At 43.6% G+C, this 16,286-nt stretch overlaps 1 protein-coding gene across 1 annotated transcript; it reads right to left on the bottom strand.

Moving 5' to 3' along the window:
* Positions 1-318: 318 nt before the first annotated feature.
* Positions 319-5,532, bottom strand: LOC144670354 (histone H2B-like). Its single transcript, XM_078532832.1, has 3 exons — positions 5,486-5,532; positions 4,995-5,071; positions 319-909 (listed from the first exon to the last, which is right to left on the bottom strand). The coding sequence occupies exons 1-3, from the start codon at positions 5,530-5,532 to the stop codon at positions 467-469; spliced, it is 567 nt and encodes a 188-aa protein (XP_078388958.1). The 3' UTR covers positions 319-466.
* Between the last annotated feature and the right edge of the window lie 10,754 nt (positions 5,533-16,286).

Here is a 16,286-nt window from a genome sequence, read left to right as displayed (position 1 = left end):
ATATTTGTGACAGCCAAAATTGAACATACTTGGAGTAAATTTGCCAGCGTTGAGGCTGAAGGTTGCTACACAACCGGTGCTTATAGGAAATGAACTGATCGATTATTGAGGCCAAACTTGAACCGAATTGGAACCTGAAGCATTTGCGTTCTATTCGCGCTCTCTCCAAAACCAGGGAAAGGGGTCGAATATGACGCGTCTTAAAACAAAGCGCAGAGCGTGAGCGGCAAGTCATTAATTTATGGGGCATCATTAACGAGACCCAACAATTGAACGAGGGTTAAATTTACATTGCCGTGAATTTATTTGAAACGTGATCAAAATAACAATTTCGCTATTCGAAATGCTTCATAGCAAAAACATAAATTAGAAATAATGAAGTCATATAGCTTTTTCAGAGAGATTGTGGGTGGCTCTTAAAAGAGCCGTTGTGTTGTGAATGTGTTTTTCAGGGAGTTGTGGGGTTTTACTTGGAGCTGGTGTACTTGGTCACCGCCTTTGTCCCTTCCGACACGGCGTGCTTGGCCAGTTCCCCGGGCAGCAGCAGGCGCACGGCGGTCTGGATCTCCCGGGAGCTGATGGTGCTGCGCTTGTTGTAATGGGCCAGGCGGGAAGCCTCACCCGCGATGCGCTCGAAAATATCGTTCACGAACGAGTTCATGATGCTCATGGCCTTGGAGGAGATGCCGGTGTCGGGGTGAACCTGCTTCATCACTTTGTAGATGTAGATGGCGTAACTCTCCTTCCTCGACTTTCGCCGCTTCTTGCCGCCCTTCGCTACCGGTTTCTTTAAGGCTTTCTTGGCTCCCTTCTTAGGAGCTGGTTTCTTCTCATCAACCATCGTCAGTTTCAAACACAGAATAAAACAAATACCTTCCGAGCGCCGATTAAATAGACAGTCTGACACACCTATGCTAATGAGGATGGGGGAAACAATGATTCTGATTGGACATTTAAAAAAATACAACAGCCACTTATTTTGTACTTTTCTCTGATTGCATATTTAAAGACACCAATCAAATTTCGACTTCTCCACCAATCATTAGCGCTTTTACTACAATCAGGAAATAAATTTTATCAGGATTCTCTCTAGTCCCAGTTTGTGAAGATACACCGGGAATTGTCGCCTGGTTGTCCGTGTGAGGAGCCCTTCTCCACAGAGGGACTGAACGGAAATGCGGGATTCCTCCTGGAACTCTTGTAACGTGTGCGACTTACTCACTGGGATATTGTGTGAGTATGTGTGTGTGAGTGGTAGTGGGTTGAGGCTGAACGTGTGCTCATGAATGTTTTGTGTGTGCGTAAGTTTGTGGCACCGTGTGAATTTCAGATTCTTTCTCCATCTCTACATCTCTGGGACTGTTTGAGGTTCATTCTGTACCTATCAGTCAGTTCTGCTGTGTGAGACATGGGATTCATTCTGCAGTTGACTATCTCTGGCACTGTCGGTGAGTGTGTGATTTATTCTGTTTCTGTGTATCTCTGGTGCTGTGAGTGCCTTGGACTTCATTCTGTATATGTCAGTGTCTGGAAACGTGTTGGATTTGTGGGTACTTCACAGTGTCCGGTTCTTTGTGAATGTGGAGTTTATTCTGTTGCTCTCAATCTTTGATGTTGCTTGTGACTCTGGGATTAATTGTGTATCTATATTCAATGGTTATCTCAGGCATGGTGTTGGAAATGAGTTAACATCTTAAACTTTTTAGGAAGTAAAACTACCATCCAAATCCTTACCCAGTCTGGTTTATATGTGATCTCAGAACAAACCTCAGTTATCAGCTTATCCCTGAACTGCCATCTACAATGTCCAAGCAAACCATTCAGTTCTATTCAAGAAGGCCGCTCACCAATACTTTCTCCAGGGCAGTTAGGAATGGGACCACATCCGGTGATTTAATAGAAGAAAGCTCACATCTGCGACAGCCACCAGTCTGAAAAGTTCACCACTCCAGTTTTAAATTCAAATATTCATGTTCCTTTCCTTCTTTTCAACAATACAACAAAAGATTGTCAGTTTTATCAAGTGACCTTGATGCATATAAATGTTTAAACGTGTCAGACTTATCAACTGAACTTTAAACCTGTAATTATCTGACCTCATGATGTGAATGAGGAGTCTCACTAATGAATAGTGCAAAATGGAAGTCTGGATGCCAATTGAATTCAATGGTTGGAAATCAGGTAGAGTGTATGTGTCGTTTACCTCCTGGACAGATCAGGCTTCTCACTGGAAGTGTGAACTTGGAAAATGATGTTTTAAACCAAGCAAACAACAGTAGCTCCCTCGATTTCAAGGAAGGAAACATATTAAACTAGAACCAAACTAGTTAATTACTCATTTCAGAAGAGTAATCAAATAAAAGCAGGTATACTTCAGTAGGAGGATTGGAATAGGGAACAGACACAGCTGAGGGCAACCATATCTGCTATCAAAGAATGTAAAGGGTAAAAGAGAAGAGAATGGGTGCTGACTGCAGTGGGGTGGATCCCATGATAAAACTGACGGTTTATAAAGCTGCTTTGTAACAGTTTTGCAGACTGAAGCTGATGCCGAGTTATCCCTGTTGTGGTTGAAACCCCATTAGTAATCAGCATTGGCTGAGACAATTAACCCTGGGAAGCATTCATTTTCAGTGGAAATGATTGATGTCTGTGAAGGCAGCCAATCCTGTACAATGTGGATAGATTATTTGAGTTGGATAGGCAGGAGATATGTGTTTTCAAAAAGGAGTTAGATATAGCTCTTGGGGTGAAAGGGATGAAAGGATATGGGGAGAAAACGGGAGCAGGCTATTGAGCTAGATGATCAGCCATGATCATGATGAATGGTGGAGCAGGCTCGAAGGGCCGAATGGTCTACTCCTGCTTCTATTTTCTATGTTTCTATGAGGGACGTAGAAAAAAGAGAAATGAACAAAAATAGTTAAAATGAGTCAAAGGAGGAAGAAGTTTTACTGCATGAGAAAAGGGGTGCTGATTGGTTGGCAAGTTGATTCCAATTGTTCGAGGTGTTGCCATGAAGAATTCATCAGGAAACTGTTGCCCTGCATGTTGTTGTTTAATTCAAGGTTGGCACAATAGTCATGCTCCTTTTGCCTGTTGGTAACAGGGCCCTGCATGTGAATATATGTAGCCTCTAGCATGTGTAAGTGATCCACATTGTGAAGAATAAGGAACTTCAGTTACTTAGTTGGTGAAGTAGTGGCCATTTTCCTCAGAGGAGAGAAGGTTGAGAGGAGAGGATAGAGACATTCAAAATTATGATGAGTCTGGACACAACAGATTGAGAAAAACTGTTCCAACTACTGGATGGGACAAAGACCAGAGAGCACAGATTTAAGGTAATTGACAGAAGCAATAGATACTTCTTGGAGAAACTTTTTCATGCAGCGAGTGGTTAAAATCTCACATGTGGGTCCTGACACTGCTAGAGGCAGATGCAATCAAGGTAGTCAGGAGAGAATTAGATTATTATCTGAAAAGGAACAATGTGCCGGGTTGTGGGCAGAAGGTGGGGAATGACACTAGCTGTTTCACTCATTTGAAGGCCTGATGTAGACTCAAAGGGCTGAATCTCATTGTGTGTTGTGACAGTAATGCTGTGTGTGTGCGCATGTGCATGCAAGTTTAGGTGCGCTTGATTATCCTTCTGTCAAACTCTGGTGCTGCATGTGAATGTGGAATTTATGTTTCTGTCAGGAGTGCTACTGGGTCTGAACGTGGGATTATCTAGATTATGTTAAGACAGTTCAGTCGTCCTGTGTGCAAATCTGAAAATCAGACTGTAAGTAGCATTCTTTAATAGTGTCTGTGTGTGTGTGTGTCATTCCATGTGTATTTGTGATAATTTCTGACTTTCATTGGTACCATATGTGTGTGTCAGATTGATTAGTGTCATTCGGGCTCAGGTATTGTGGGTGAGTGTAGTAACAGTCTGCATCTGTCAGTGTCTGGTAATGGACATCTGCTCAATAATGATTCTGAATCTGTCAGTCTCTGCTACTCTGTGACAGTGTGGGATTCATTACATCGCCTGCAGTCTTTTGGATTGTTTACCAGTCTAGATTCATTCCATGTTGAAATTTCAGTACAGGAATAGGCCATTGATATTCTTGGTTTAATGGAATAATTGCGAGTTTCGCCTTATATGAAATATCGTTCAGTGTAATTTTTTTATGTGAAACTCCATTGTTATGCCAGTGTAACTCAGTTTATTCTAATCAAATTAACGCTGTGTCATTCAATCTGTTTCTGAGTGAGAATTTTAAACTTGGCTGTTGAGCTCAGTTTGAAGTGATAGAATTAATACAACATCTATCAGTCTGACACTGGGTTTTTCGGATTGCTCTGTGATTTGTATCTCAATCTGTATTAATCATTTTGATACAGTATCCCTTAGTTTAATAATTTGGGTGAGTTTCAAACTAGAAACTGAGTTTGTATCTTTCAGTTTTATCTGGTAATAATATAATTGCAGCTAAGACTGATTCCCTGATCAATGCTGCCACCATCACCTCCACCTTTTCCTTCTCGATCTTTTTCTGAAAACCATATTTCCAAATATTCAGCACCCAGTCCTTCCTCTTTTTAAATCACGTTTCTTTCATTGCCACTACATCATATTCCCACATTGCTGTTTGTCCTTCAAGCTCATCAACCTCATTTATCACACTGTGTGTTTACATACATGCATTGTAAATTGGTCTTTGCATTCCTCATAGTGCTTCTTAATCTGCCTCTATCTAATATGGCATTGCTTCCTTCTCCAGTATTATTCATCACTCTCCCTCCTCTCTGTCCTTATTACTTTCTGGTTCTGCTGTAAATTGATGAACAACCCCCTGCCAATTTAAATTAAATCTTCACCAGCCACATTAGTGAATCATAAACTAAAATTGGACTTCGTGCCTGTGCTCGCAAAGTACAATGGATCAGAACTCCAACAAGTTAACCTCTTGGCCACCTCTGCTCCCTGTGAGTGACACTGTACTTACTGTGTGTGAGGAGCTGGCTGCACTTCCCCTTGTGTTGTAGAATCACGACATTTATTCTGCTGCTTTCAAGTATTTGCCTATCGGAAGAAAAAGTGTTTATTATAATTTATGAAGAGATGAGGTCGAAGATACAAAGAAACCAAAACAATTATTAAATTAATAATCATTCCGAACAACTGCAAAGTCAGAGGTTCAAGAAGGCAGCTCACCACCACCTTCCCAAGGGCAACTCGGGATGGGCAATAAATGCTGGCCCAGCCAGTGAAGCCCACATCCCGTGAATGAATAACAAAAAGGTAAGACAAACAGAGTCAGTGTCTGAATCCACTGCAGTCCTGCAGCACTCAGCTGCTAAACACCAGGGACTTTGTTCCTGTTACAACAATTTCCTGCCATCCAGAAACAATCCACTGCTCCAGGAGTGGGACTGAGTGACGGAGCAGGGACTATTGTGTAGGTCAGATTTCTAATTGCCGCTCCCATGGACTAACCGTTCAAGTGAAAGCAAACAGCCGCTGTTTAAAATGTGTCTCTGCATTAGCGGCTGTTTTAAACCATTTTCTTCCACTCACAGGCATTGCTGGGGAGGGCAGCGCGCATGCGCAGAATGCTGCACAAGTTCCGGAAACACAAATATTGAACATATCCGGCACAGAACGAGGACGTTCGGCCCATCTTGTCTGCACCAGCCCCAAAATAGTTTGATCCAGCCTCACGCCACTTTCCAGCTCTTGCTCCGTGAGTCCTGTCGGTCCCAGCAGCTCAGTGCAGATCCAAGTGTTTGTTAAAGGCAGTGATGCGCTGCTCTCCCCCAGCTCTGCCTGGGACTGGAAGAAGATGGTTTCAAACAGCCGCCAATGGAGAGATCCCGCTCCCGGGGGAAGGGAACAAACAGCAGCCTCCTGGGAGGAGGGAGACAGAATGGCAAGAAGCTGTTATTGAAAATCATTGCTGCTTTCTCTCCACAAAGCAACAATAAACATTTCTGATAAAAGAAAAATACTGCGGATGCTGGAAATCTAGAACAAAAACAAAAATACCTGGAAAATCTCAGTAGGTCTGACAGCATCTGCGGAGAGGGATACAGTTGACGTTTCGAGTCCATATGACCCTTCATCAGAACTAAAAAATACAGAAATGAGATGAAATATAAGCTGGTTGAGGGGGTGGGACAGGGTAGAGCTCGATATGGGGCCAGTGATACGTGGAGGCCAAGAAGAGATTGCCAAAGATGTCATAGACAAAAGGACAAAGGGGTGTTGGCGGTAGTGATATTATCTAAATGATGTGTTAACGGGGGTGTTAGGAGGAAATAAAGGGATACAGTAATTATTAGGGAGAATCTAGGGGTACAGTAAGAACTTATTGAAAGGGAATGAATTACTTAAAATCTCCAAGCACCTTGGCAGTAGAAGGTTACCAGATGAACCTTGCACAGCCTTAAGGGCCTGCAAACCCCAAAACAAAAGGAGAAACTTAAATACATATTAAAGGACAAAAAGAACAGGCAAACAATACCTGCTTGTAAGATATTGCATGAATCTCAATATTGTACCCAGACTGCAGATTGCACTAAGCATTGCAGATCACTCCCCAAACCTTAGAGTATCAACAAACTAGATGAAGCAGATCTTACACACCGGCCAATGTACCAGATTGTATGATATACAGACATTCAGGATTGTGTTCACAGAAATAGAATTTTAACCCAAAACTTTGACATAATAGCTGATAAATACCCGCAGCTCCTTTAACTCCAGTTGAAACACATTTTATGTTAAACATAGGTCAGACTTAGACTCATAATACATAGAACAGAATCTCGCAATTGATACAGCAGAGGGAGGCTATTCGGCCCATAGTATCTGTGCCAGCTCTCTGCAAGAGCAGCTGAGCTGCTCCCAATGGCATATTCTTCCCCACAGGCCTGTTTAATTTCACTTCTGTACTTTTTCTATTTCTCTCTTGCCCAGTGAGCTCAAATTATCTACTCACATGGACACAATTGCTTCTCTTTATAGATATCGACCATATCCACTCAACATCCATCCTTTCCCAAGGTAAATAGACACAGCTATTCTAAGGCAACACTTACTACTGATGAGGTTTCAACTGCAATATGAATAACTCCATATTGGGATTCACTTATCTGCCATCCTCTTCTCCATTACCCTTTACACTCTCTGATAGCAGGTTTAGTTGCCCTGAGCTGTGTCTGGTACCCATCTCAATTCTCTGACTGAAGTATAACTGCTTTCATTGGATTTACCTTAGCAAATGAGGAGGAATCTACCGTGGTTTGTTTGGTTTTAAACACCACTTTGCAAATTCATACTCCCAGTGAGAAGCCTGATCTACTGAGGATGTAAATCAGAAATTCAGACTTGTATTCTACCTGATTTCCAGGCATTGGAATTAATTTCCATCCAGATTCCTGTTTTGCACGACCCAGTGGGGAATCTCCTCACTCACAACACAAGGTCAGATAATTACAGGTCTAAAGAGCAGTTGATAATTCTGACACTTTTTAACATTTATGCATATAAAGGCCACTTGATAAGACTGCTCGATTAAAAATAAAGATAGTCAGTCTGATATGAAAATGTGAACTTAACTCTGAAGTGCAGATATTTTCAGGTAGGCCCAATTCTGACAATCCTCTAGAGTGTTAGTGATAACTGGTTACTGTAAGAGATGTGAGCTTTTTTATTCATTCATGCAATATGGGACCATTCCTAATGGCCCTGGGGTAGGTAGTGGTGCGCTGCCTTTTTGAATACAACTGCGTGGTTTAATCAGCAATTGTAGATGGCAGTTCAGAGTCAACTTCATTGCTGTGCTTGGTCCTAGGATCCAATATAAGCCAGGCCAGGTAAGGATGGGGATGTTAAATCTACTTTCCTAAATACTTGAAGGTGTTAAACTTAGCATTTTGAACACTATTCCTGAGATAAATATTAGATACAGATACACAATCAATCCCAGAGTCACATGCAGCATCAAAGACTGAGAACTAAACAATAACTGTCTCTCTCACATACAGTCAAGTCACTCACCATCCTGAATTGGAATTATATCGCTCTTCCTTCACTGTTGCTGGGTCAGAATCCTGGAACTCCCTTCCTAACAGCACTGTGGGTGCACCCACAACACATGGACTGCAACGGTTCAAGAAGGCAGCTCACCACCACCTTCTCAAGGGCAACAAGGGATGGGCAATGAATGCTGGTCCAGCCACCGAAGCCCAGATCCCATGAATAAAAAAAATACAGCACCAGAGACTACTCAGCAAATCTTACACAACACCAGACACTGAGACATACAGTATGAAGACCAATACATGCACAGTAAAAAAGAGACTAACACAGAATGAATCCCAGCATGCACACCGTGCCAGAGACTATCAGATACAGAATGAATTCCACAGTCACAATGTACTGGAGATTGAAAGACATATATAAAAAAAAATCCCACATTCACCACAGTGCCAGAGAGTGACAGATACAGAATGAAACCCACATCACACAAAGCACATTGACTGATAGATACAGGGTGATTCTCAAATTGTCCCAGAGATGTAGAGATACAGAATGAATCTGACAGTCACAGAGTGCCACAGCCTAAGAAACACAGAGGAATCTCAGAGCCAAGGACTAATAGAGACAAAATGAATCCTTGATTTCTGAAGACATCAGGCACTGAGTTACAAAAAGGCATTAACGCTCACACAGGTTACCAGAGTCCAACAGAAACAAAATGAATTGAAAGCTCCCGTACAGTGCCACTGATTGAGAGAGAATTGATCTCACTCATATCCAATACTATCCATTGAGGCAAATTCTACATTTAACAGTCTTTGGTGCTGTAAGTGACAATGGGATTACTTCTGTCAAAAATTGCAACAGATGGGCCTGTTGAGAATGAATCACACAGTCTGAATCAGTACCAGAGACTGACCGATACAGACTGAATTTCACACTCCCATTCAGCAACGGATGTTGACAGGTACAGAGTTTATCTCACATTCACACACAGTATTAGACATTGACAGTGAATGAGAAGTTCAGACTCAGAGATAGTACCACAGACTGAAAGACATCGAATCAATACAACTCTGACTTACAATGCCAGAGACTGACAAATAAAAAAAATCATTAACATACAGTTACAGAGACTGACAGGTACAGAATAAATCCAATAATTTTCGTGGCGGAGAGAAACACATACTGATTTAATTTCGCACTGGCCTGTAGTCCCAAGAAGCGAATTATTTCACTTACATGCACCAATAACGGACAGATGCACAATGAGCCTCAGGATATCAAATGAATCCAACATTGAGACATGGTCCCATCAAGTCACAGATACAGAATAAATCCAGGCCTCGCACACTGTACCACGGCCTTCCAAACAGTGAAGGAACCCCACACTCACACACAGCATCAGACAGTGAGTAAATCGCGCACATTACCAGAGCCTCACAATTCCGTAAGGAACCCCACATTCCTATACAGTCCCTCGCACCGACAACCAGGCGACATTTCCCGGTGTATCTTTACACACTGAGAAACTCCGGCTGAGACGGTCTTTGTAAAATGTATTTCCTGATTGTAGTAAGGAGGCTTATGATTGGTGGAGAAAGCTAAATATAATTGGTCCATTGATCTATCCATTCGGAAAATCACATAAATAGAAGACGTATTTTGTTTTAAATATGTCCAATCAGAATCATTGTCTCCCCCATTCCTCATTAGCATATATCTGTCATACTGTCTATATAATGAGCGGACGGAAGGGGTTTGGTTTATTTCTGTGTCTGAAATTGGGATTGAAGATGGTTGATGAGAAGAAGAAACCAGTTGCTAAGAAGGGCGCCAAGAAAGCGGTGAGTAAACCGGCAGGAAAGGGCGGCAAGAAGCGGCGAAAGTCGAGGAAGGAGAGTTACTCCATCTACATCTACAAAGTGATGAAGCAGGTTCACCCCGACACCGGCATCTCCTCCAAGGCCATGAGCATCATGAACTCGTTCGTGAGCGATATTTTCGAGCGCATCGCGGGTGAGGCTTCCCGCCTGGCCCATTACAACAAGCGCAGCACCATCAGCTCCCGGGAGATCCAGACCGCCGTGCGCCTGCTGCTGCCCGGGGAACTGGCCAAGCACGCCGTGTCGGAAGGGACAAAGGCGGTGACCAAGTACACCAGCTCCAAGTAAAACCCCACAATGGACTGAACAACACCCAAAACACAACGGCTCTTTTAAGAGCCACCCACAATCTCTCTGAAAAAGCTATACGATTACTTCACTTCTAAAGTTATGATTTCTCCTGTGAAGAATTTTGAATTATTTATTTGTTATTTTCTTTTTGTTTTAATCACAGCAATTCTCGGTAATGTAGATTTAACCCTCGTTAAATTATTGTCTGGTTAATAATGCCTCATCAATTAATGACTTGCCAATTACCCTCGGCGCTTTCTTTTAAGATGCGTTAATATTTCCCTTTCCCTGGTTTTGGAGAGAGACAGAATAGAGCGTAAATGCGTCCGTCACCAGATCTGGTCGAGTTTGGTCTCAATAATCGATCAGTTCATTTTCTATCAGCCCCGGTTGTGCAGCAACCTTCAGTCTCAACGCTGGCAAAAATGTTCAGTTTTGTCTGTCATAAACATCTACAATATACCGTCCGTTTGCAGAACGATGTAAATGGGACTTTCTGCGGCTGCTGACAGGGTTTCATAAAGGATCGAGATTGACCCCCGGATCACGGATTCTAAAATCGATTTGGAACATGGGATAAAATGTGAAATAGTCCCATCAGGGACGCGTATTTTTAAAACTTCCAATTCGTACTATGTTCTAAGAAGTCCGTTCTTTTTCATTTCTTTTTAAAAATTTAGCGGGCTTTTAAAATTTGAAAAAAGAACGGTTGAAATATCAAGATTTAGCGCCGTTATTTTCCGCCCTCACTCCGTGGAGTCTCCGGATTGGTGAGTTCAGTAGATATCTGATTGGTGATATGAACAATATTAAGTGACGCAGAACAAAGTGACCAATCAGCAATGCCCGCAGCACCATTCCTCCCGAAGCTATAAGAGAAGCGAATGTGAGAGAATTTCCTCATTCTCTGTGAAAGTGTTTGTGAGGTTGTGGAAATGTCTGGAAGAGGAAAGACCGGCGGGAAAGCTCGCTCCAAACCCAAGTCTCGCTCCTCCCGGGCTGGACTGCAGTTCCCGGTGGGCCGTGTTCACAGGCACCTGAGAAAGGGCAACTATGCTGAGCGTGTGGGTGCCGGAGCCCCGGTCTATCTGGCTGCTGTGCTCGAGTATCTGACGGCTGAAATTCTCGAGCTGGCCGGTAACGCGGCCCGGGACAACAAGAAGACCCGCATCATCCCCAGACACCTGCAGCTGGCCGTCCGCAACGACGAGGAGCTCAACAAGCTGCTGGGAGGGGTGACCATCGCTCAGGGCGGGGTGCTGCCTAATATCCAGGCCGTGCTGCTGCCCAAGAAAAGCAGCGCCGCTGCGGGCTCGAAGACCAAGTGAAGCGGCCATTCTTTAATCTAATAACCCAAAGGCTCTTTTCAGAGCCACTCACAGGATCATTGAAAGGGCTGCTCACTGTCAGGAGATGGAGTTATTGTAACGGTGGATTTATCTGTTTCTGATTTGTTTACTTGTGTTTTCAGTTCCCTCTCTGCATTGCGCTGTTTCTCTGCTTCCACATCTCCCGCTTTAGTGAACTGGAGAATTGAAAGACAGAGTCAGAGTCGACATTTTCATAAGTATTTCATAGTCATCAATATCGAGTTTGTCCCGATACATTCATGAAAACTATGAAAAATGTCACGACTGGTGCAATAAATGCTTTGTTTTTACTCTCGGGTGATCTGAGCGCCGCTCCAGGAACAGAGTAAACTCGGAAACGGAGCGGACATTTTCGGGCTGATCTGTTTATTCCGCAGTTTTCCCAGAGGCCGGAATCAGTGAGAGTTGAGCACTCTCAGGACCTGAGTCCATTTCTGCGGTTTCAGATCTGCACCCGCCCCCCTCCCCCCGGGTCTCCCTATTCTCCGGACACAAAGCTGCCTGTCCCAGGCGGTTTGGTGTCGGGGATTCTCTCCGCACTCCCTGTTGTAACATTCCCGGCCGCTTTTAATAGAGAGGATCAGAAATCAGCCGCATTTCTCAGTCCCCGTGAAGTCTGTGTGAAGGAGTTGGTTGGTAATCCATACGTTTTTGCTTTTCCACTGATTTGAGCTGATTTAAATTGCTGAACGGGGTCTTATTACCGCCGGTTACAGATAAGAGATTGACACATTCAAACCGGCGTTCAGTTATTTTGTATTTTTCCAGTACTGAAATTGGCGGGCATTTCGAATTTGAAAATGAAAGCCAATCCAAACTTCCAATTTCTTCTCCCTGGCTCTCCAATTGGTTAGGAATTTGATTGAGTACAGAGTATCCAATTAGAGCTACAGCCTCTCAAACCGTTCATAATGATTATTAATAGACAGATTAAACTAAAGGAATCGGTGCCTTCAACCTCGGTTACACTTGAGTTCAAAAATATACTCTATATTCTAAAATATACAGGCAAATGAATGAAGGATCCGGAATAAATGTGATGTTTCCACCAGCCAAGTTAGAATGAAGGTTCCCGCCAGCTCCTCTCACACAGTACGTACATTATAACTGACAGAGCACAGAGACACAAGCAGGTCATCAGTTCCAGTGTCACATTTTCAATCCATCAATCAAACAAAGCAGGAGAGACAGGCGCTGTTTCCATGTCAACATTTAAATATCAGATAAAACGGACACAACGGTGTCAGTTTCAAGTTTACAGAATTAACGTGAATAATATACTCTGAGATTCATGGGAAGTACCAGTCCAATATTTGCACACATCACGGTTTATAAATGGCAGTGTCAATTCCCATTGTCTGTCCTGACATATACATTAGATGCAAATCCAAAACTCAAGTACATTTTCAGAGCGAGATATTCTGAAAGCGAGTATAACCTGAGATACAAACGTTGATTCCAGTTTTATGAAACAAAAAGATACAATACCAATTCGATGAGTATGAACTGAGCTGTAACTTTCATACTAATCCTAAATTTTCAATGTCAGATTGAGAATACTGTGCCTGTTCCAGACTGATCTCCATTTTACATCCATGTCAAAATTCTCACTCAGAATCAGACTGAGTGTCACAGATCCAATCGATCAGTATAACCTGAGTTACACCCGCATCCCAAGTTGAAAGATACATTATCTTTCACAAATGTGTTCACAGTGACAGACATTTAACACTGGGCCATAACTTACAAACATTGCTTGCTTAATAGCTACCACATCAGTGGTCTGTAACTGAGCTGAAAATTTGCATCGAACGAAACAAAACGTAAACAATCCCAGAGACTGAATGTTATGCAATGAATCCCATACACAGTCACATACACTGAGTGACAGAGACTGACAGATAGACAATAATTCTCAACACACGTTCAGTGCCAGATCCTGAAAGGGGCAGCATTTTTTTTTTCTCCCTATATTCATTCATGGGATGTGGGCATCGCTGGCGATGCCAGCATTTATTGGCCATTTCTAGTTTCCAATGAGTAGGTGGTGGTGAGCTGCAGTCCATGTGGTGTAGGTACACCCACAGTGCTGTTAAGGGAAGGAATTTCAGAATTTTGACCCAGCAACTGTGAAGGAATGGCGGTATATTTCCAAGTCAGGGTGGTGAGTGGCTTCGAGGGAAATTTCCAGGTTCCTATATGCCTGCTGGCCTTGTCCTTCTAAAAACTGGTTGTCGTGGGTTTGGACGGTGCTGTTCCAGGAGGAATGGTGAGTTTCTGAAGTGCATCTTGCAGATAGTACACCATGTTGCTACTGTGCATCGGTGGTGGAAGGAGTGAATGTTTTTGAATGGGTTGCCAATCAGGTGGGCTGCTTTGTTTTGGGTTGTGTCTAGCTGCTTGAGTGTGGTTGGAGCTGCACTCATCCAGGCAAGTGGAGAGAATTCCATCACGCTCTTGACATGTGCCTTACAGATGGTGGGTAGGCTTTGGAGAGCCAGGAGGTTTGTTACTTGCCGCAGGATTCCTAGCCTCTGACCTGTGCTTGTAGCCACTGTATCTATACGCCTAGTCCAGTTCAGTTTCGGGTCAATGGTAACCACCAGATTGTTGATAGTTGGGAATTCAGCAATGGCAATGCCATTGAATGTCAAAGAGCGATGATTAGTTTTTTTCTTGTTGGAGATGGTCGTTGCCTGGCTCTTCTGTGGTGCGAATGATAATTTCCACTTGTCAGGCCAAGTTTGGTTAATGTCCCGGTCTTGCTGTATTTGGACATGGACTGCTTCAGTACCTGAGGAGTTGCGAATGGTGCTGACCATTGTGCAATCATCAGCAAACATGCCCATTTCCCACAGTTAATGGACAAAAGTCATTGCTAAAGCAGATGAAGTTGATTGGGCCTTGGATACTTCTCTGGATAACTCCTGCAGTGACATCCTGGGACTCAGATGATTGATCTCCAACGATCACAACGACCTTCCTTTGTGCTAGAAATGACTCCAGCCAGCGGAGAGCTTTCCCTCTGATTCCCATAGGCTCCAGTGTTGCTAAGGCTCCTTGATGTCACACTCTGTCAAATGCTGCCTTGATGTCAAGGGCAATCCCTCTCGCCTCCCCTTTGGAGTTCAGCTCTTCTGTTCATGTTTGAACCAAGGTTGCAATGAGGTCAGGAGCTGAGTGGCCCCGGTGGAATCCAAATTGAGCGCCAGTGAGTAGGTTATTGCCACTTGTTAGCACTGTTGATGGCCCCATCTATCACCTTACTAATGATCGAGAGTAGACTGATGGGGCAGTAATTGGCCAGGTTGGATCAGTCTTGCTTTTTTTATACAGGACATGCCTGGGCAAATATCAACATCGCTGGATAGATACTAGTGTAGTAGCCATACTGGAGCCGCTTGGCCAGGGGTGCAACAAGTTCTGGATCACATGCCTACAGTGCTACTGCTGGAAAATTGTCAGGGCCCATAGCCTTTGCAGTACCCACTGCCTTCAGCCGTTTCTTCATATCATGTGGAGTGAATCGAATGGACTGAAGATTTGGCATTTGTGATGCTGGGACCTCCGAACGAGGCCGACATGGATCAGCCAATCAGCACATCTGCATGAAGGTTGTTGCGAATGCTTCAGCCTTATTTTTTGCACTGATGTGCTGGTCCTCAAACTTTGACAATGGGGCTATTTGTGAAGCCTCCATTCATGACTGAATGTGGCAGGACTGCACAGTGAGATCTGACCCGTTGGTTGTGGAATAGCTCAATTAGGACTATCACTTGCTGCTTATGTTGTTTGGCACGAAACTAGTCTTGTTTTGTGGCTTCAGCAGGTTGACACCTCAGTTTTAGTTATGCCTGGTGCTGTTCCTGGAATGCCCTCCTGCCCTCTTCATTAAACCAGGGCTGATCCCCTGACTTGATGGTAATGGTAGAGTGGAGAATATACCGGGCCATGAGGTTACAGATTGTGGCTAAGTACAATTCTGCAGCTGATGATCCACAGCACCTCATGGATGCCAAGACTAGAGGTGTTAGATCTGTTTGAAATATATGCCATTTAGCACGATGGTAGTGCCACACAACACAATGGAGTGTATCCTCGATGTAAAGATGTGTCTCCATCTCAATAGGGACTGTGCGGTGTTCACTCCTACCACTCCTGCCATGGATAGATACATCTGCCGCAGGCAGGTTGTTGAGGATGAGTTCAACAATGTTTTTCTCCTCACCATCTGCCACAGATCTGGTCTGCGGTGGTGCTACAAGGATATTTTTGGTGATGGACCCACCCAGCTTGCATCCTGTGCCCTTGCCATCCTCAGTGCGTCCTCCAAGTGGTGTTCAACGTGGAGGAGTATTGCTTCATGAGGTGAAGAGTGGGTAGTGGGCGTCACTATGTTTAATCTGCAAGGGGTTTCCTTGACCATGGTTGACCAGATGCGGTGAGACTGGAATCGATTTTGAGAACTCCTGGGGCAACTGTTATACCTGCTAATGATCTGCCTTTTCAGTGGTGGTGGTATCTGGGAGATTGTCAGGAATGTTCCCATGAGTATAACTATGTGAGGCGGTTGCTTGACTAGTGCCAAAAAGTTAGTAAGGATTGACAGGGATTCCAGTTGATGCTAAGTGATTCATTCGGTTTTATTCCTTTAATAGAACTGAGTGGCTTGCTGCCATTTTAAAATCAAGCACATTGTTATTGGCC

Source organism: Cetorhinus maximus, chromosome 31 (assembly GCF_964194155.1).
Source record: "Cetorhinus maximus chromosome 31, sCetMax3.hap1.1, whole genome shotgun sequence".
Taxonomy (NCBI): Eukaryota; Metazoa; Chordata; class Chondrichthyes; order Lamniformes; family Cetorhinidae; genus Cetorhinus; species Cetorhinus maximus.
This window is presented reverse-complemented; position numbering and strand designations above follow the sequence as displayed.